General features: G+C 28.9%; 1 protein-coding gene across 1 annotated transcript; it reads right to left on the reverse strand.

Moving 5' to 3' along the window:
* Positions 1-1476: 1476 nt before the first annotated feature.
* Positions 1477-3110, reverse strand: LOC131611501 (zinc finger protein ZAT9-like). The gene has a single exon (XM_058883504.1). It carries the CDS (start codon positions 2775-2777, stop codon positions 1686-1688), a length of 1092 nt encoding a protein of 363 aa, XP_058739487.1. The 5' UTR covers positions 2778-3110; the 3' UTR covers positions 1477-1685.
* Positions 3111-4881: the final 1771 nt, after the last annotated feature.

Consider the following 4881-nt stretch of genomic DNA (forward strand, 5'->3'; position numbering starts at 1 on the left):
TTAAGTTGTTTCCTCTAATTTGCTCTCATAAATTTATCCAACACATTGGAATTACTATGTACATCCAATATAAAAGTGCGAGAAAAACGCGAATGTCCAATAAATTAGGTCTGTTTTATCATCCCTAATCTTGAGTGGAGCTACAGTTTCTGATAATAAGGAGTTTTTGATTTTGAGAAAATTGTCAGGTTGAAGGAGAAGAAGGATTGAGCTTTTAGGTCAACAGTAACAAAATCTTCTTTCTCAATCACCAAAGCATTTATTAATGAGATCACCTATTAGCTCTCATCTCCAAAAATTTATCATTCCACTACAAATAAATGCGCGTAACCTAATATTTCTACTAAGAACCAAAATATTAATTTTTATTTTATATATATATATATATATATATATATATATATATATATATATATATATATATATATATATATATATATATATATATATATATATATATATATTAATTCGTATTTGTGTGTTTGATTTATTCAATAAACAAAAATAGTATTTGATGATGAGAAAAAATCTCATGAGTGCATCACTAATGACATGACAAGTTTAAAGTCAATCCTACTAATTCGATAGTTTGTCTTGTCCTAAAATAAGTATGTCTGTGCGAAAAATAATGAAACAAAAAGAAAAGGTAATATGCATTTAAAAAAATGAAAAATATTAAATAGATTAACAATTCATCTTGTAATCTCAACAAGTTATCAAGAACAACGTAAAAAGTTGAACTGAAAAGTAAAGAAATATACATGGAAAAAATAGAAGATGAGGAGATAGAAGTTTCTAAAGTTTTAAAAAACAGGGCGCGACTGAAGGAAAAAAAACGAGACAATATTGATAGATACCAATACTGATAGCGTAGTATATTTGTATTTGAGAGAAATAATAAACAGTGATGCTATTCTTACACTGCTTTTATATACACCGGCACACCATGTAAGCAAAATCCTTTTCCAGCTTTGTGCAAAAAAACAAAGTTGAATAAATTACTTTTAAAAAATTAAACTAGTAGATAGTATGCATACACATACGGGTGTAAGTGTAAAAAATAGTGTACAAATATCTTTTCCCAATAATAAATTGTAATTAATTCACCGGCTTCAAACAATGTCACTGTATTATTTTCGACTGAAATCGTAAAAATCTTTCTACGACAGCAATTTTTTTTAAAACCTTGGAAGTTTTTTTCATGTAGAAAATGATATTGAAAAAGGTATCAAACTTTTACAACGTCTTAGAGAAAATATCATTATATATTAAGAAGCATTAGAAACAACATTTTCTTTTCATGAACTGTATAATGCTCTTGGAAGTCATAAGTGGAAGTTACTTTTGTATATTAAAATAAAACAACAAATATGAAAATGACTTTGGTGTTTTAATATTCTTCATCAATGAAGTGCACAACAGTTACTTTGTATTTGCTTGGAAGCTATAACAGAATAACATAACAAAATTGGTTCCTCCATTAATCAATGACTATAATTTGTTACATATAATTCAGAACTGAATTACAGTTCAAAGTAAAAATAATTCAAGAATTATTATACTTATTATAATATTGTATAGAGTAACTATATAAGTATAACAAAATTTGCAAAACATTATTAAAATAAAAAAAATAAAAAATTTGTTACCTTTTGAGAAAGGAAAAAAAAAACCATCCATGATGTCTAATGAGTTTTGACAAATTCAGCATCTGAAACAGCAGAATTCTCAATTTGACTAACCTCATCTTCATCAATTGGTGCAGGGAGGTTAAGATCTATAACACTTTTTCCAACTTTTTTTGTACTAAAAATTGGAATTGTTGTTGATGTTGTTGATCCATGCATCACATGTGTTCTTTTGTGTCCACCAAGTGCTTGTCCGGAATTAAAAACTCGAAGACAAACCGGACATTCATGAACTTTCTTCTCGACAACATCAAATTCGGGCGATGATTCTTCTATTGTTATGTTTGTTTTAATCTTCTTGTGACTCGCGCGGTGTCCGCCTAATGCTTGATATGATTTAAACACTTTGTTACATGTTTCACATTTGTATTTTCCTTTGCGTACTTTGTTGTTACTCTTGTTCACTTTTATTAGCTCTTGAGATTCATCACTCTCTTCTAAAGATCTATCAATTTCTTCCTCTTCTTCATCTTCTTCGATCTCAGGATCCTCGTCATCATCATCTATTTCTTCTTCTTCTGCGTACTCCTCGTATTGCTCATTTTGTCTATCCCATTTGTCTCTTGACAATTTCATTAGACAAAACGCAACATCTTCTTCTGTTGTATCAGAAACCGAACTACCCGGTTCATGATCAATAACGGAAGAAGAGTCATTTTTATTTAAAAACTTCACTTTTTTCATACTAGATTCATTATAATACTTTTGATCAAAGTGACGGATTTTCCATACCCTTTTAGATCTTTTGCGAGTCGGATTGTTCTTCGACGATTCACTTTCACTTTCTACATCTTGAAGAATCACCGAACTTGTATCCACAGGTGGAAAAGAGAACTCTTGATCTACAAGACGAATGCTTCTCTTAGGATTCTCTCTAAGACCATAACTAAGACCTTTTTCATCGTCATCATCTTCGGATGACGATGAAGAAGATGAAGTTGATTCACCTTCAAAACTAAGTTGAATCATTCTTGACGAATCTTCTTGTTTTGTAACAAGAAGATTCATCATGTGAGATCTCATGTGACCTCCCAATGCTCTTCCATTGTTGAAGCTTCTATTACAAAGTTTGCACTTGTATTTGTCCATGAAATATGGTGAAAGGAAGAAGAAAGAGAGGAAAAATAAGAGTTAACTTTTGTTGTGATTTGGTTTTGTTTTGAGAAAGAGAAGAGAGAGTATAGGAACTATAAAAGGAGTAGGTGACAAGCATTCCTCTTCACTAAGGCCAAAAATAAATATAAAAAATAAACGTAAAAAAAACATAAAGAGTGAAACCTGAATGAATTTATTGATATTTAATTGAAGATGGACATGCAGGAAGTGAGAGAAGAACATGTAACATGCAAGGATTGATCGTTTCTGTATTTATTTTACACTCAATCTTTCTTCTTTTTATTGGTTTTTTCAATATATAACACTTTTTACTCCCATAAGTATCTTATTTATTATTTATTAAAGTTTATTAATCACTTAAGTCTAACCATTAAATTTTATTTTGAATAACCAATGTTTTAAGAGTAATGCTAACAAGGAAGTTTAAGAAATTATGCATTGGTTTTATTAAAAATTAATAATTAATTTTTTTATTATTTTTTCAACACAAACTTTTTATTTATAGATTTTTTAACATAAATTCTTAGGGTTCAATTTAGTGTTACCTATATTTTAAATATGAGAATGAATTGGGTACTATATTTAAGTTTAGAATTATTTTGCTAAAAAGAAAAACATTACTTTATCTTCTAAAATACGAGTAGGGATCTCTTATCTTATAATCAAAATTTTGGTTTCCAACTCAATTCCAGATTTGCATTAGTGTAATATATTTTTTGAAACAAAGTTTTATAGTCTATTATAGTTTTCTCTAACTAAAAAAATTATTCTTTGCAGTTGAATATAGATGATATTTGATTTTTTTAATAAAAAAAGTTAGTTTTGTAAACAAAAAATATATGGAGGATAATTTTGTAATTTTATAATCATTTAAAGGAAATCCAAAAAATAAGAGTGGGCAGAGCAAATATGTAACATGTTATGGATGATATTCGATTTTTACCTTCTTCGTATTCAAGTTTCAATTTATGATAAATCCCCTTAAACCTAAATCGATTATAAATATCTCTTTTTCTCCCTCTTAGGGTTTATGTTTTTTTGCTAGTCACTTGACTGTGCACTTTAGGGTTGAGTTCTTAATATGTTTTTACGCGTGCATAAATCAAATTGTTTGATTATAATCCTGGCATTATGCTTTTAGTCAAATAATCGAAGTCTGATTCAAATCAAGCTAACATGATCTGATTCAGGATACAGAGAAGCTAAAAGATAAAAAAAATTTAGTCTGATTCAGGTCACAGAAGTTCCTAACCCAAATCAAACATGTTATAGAAAAGAAAAAAAAATCTGTGTGTTTAATTTGAATCACAACATACCATGACTCGATTGAGAAAGGTTTAATTCAAATCATAAATAGCAAATTTTTGTTTCTTGTTCTGGGATTCTGATTCGAATAACAAATTTTTTACTCGAATCACATGACTTGAATCATAAAAATCTTGATTCAAATCATATGAGAAATTTTTCTTGTGTTAATGGATTTTGATTCAATTAATTTACTCTCTTAACTCGACTCATACTTCTTGCTTGTGACTAGAATCTAATATCATTTTTCTCTCATTTTCTGTGCTAGATCTTCAGCACATATATACATTTTTTTCTCAAATCCTTTTAACATTGTTTATAGCATACACATTCATTTTTTTATATAGAACTCACAACAAACATTTTCTCTCTACTTTCAAAATGTTTTTGAATCTTGTTCTAAGTTTTGCATATAAAATATCTTCATCTTTAACATGTTGTATCATCCATTGTTGTTTGAACTAAGTTATCATCTTAAGGGGTAAGATCTATGAGGAGGATCATTCTTGTGATTAACGTTTTGTGAAGATTTCTTGAGGATTTAAGAAGTTTGCCATCAAGGTGTGTGGTGGTGGCTAGAATTGATAAATCCATCAAAAAATGAAGTTTTTCTCTCCAAGATTACTTTGGTAGAGCTGTATGAAAGTCTAGAGACAAAGATGGATTTTTTCTCATCTTCAGACAATCCAACAAGGCTCAAGGGACGGGTAGGATTGATTAAAGATCGTTGCATAAGAGAGGCTTAGATATGGAATATTTAAGTCGAAGTCGA

The sequence above is a fragment of the Vicia villosa genome, linkage group LG6, assembly GCF_029867415.1.
Source record: "Vicia villosa cultivar HV-30 ecotype Madison, WI linkage group LG6, Vvil1.0, whole genome shotgun sequence".
Lineage (NCBI taxonomy): Eukaryota > Viridiplantae > Streptophyta > Magnoliopsida > Fabales > Fabaceae > Vicia > Vicia villosa.

What these genes read in the sequence shown, in the direction of transcription:
- LOC131611501 (XM_058883504.1), bottom strand. Translation starts at nt 2,777, where the DNA reads ATGGACAAATACAAGTGCAAACTTTGTAATAGAAGCTTCAACAATGGA.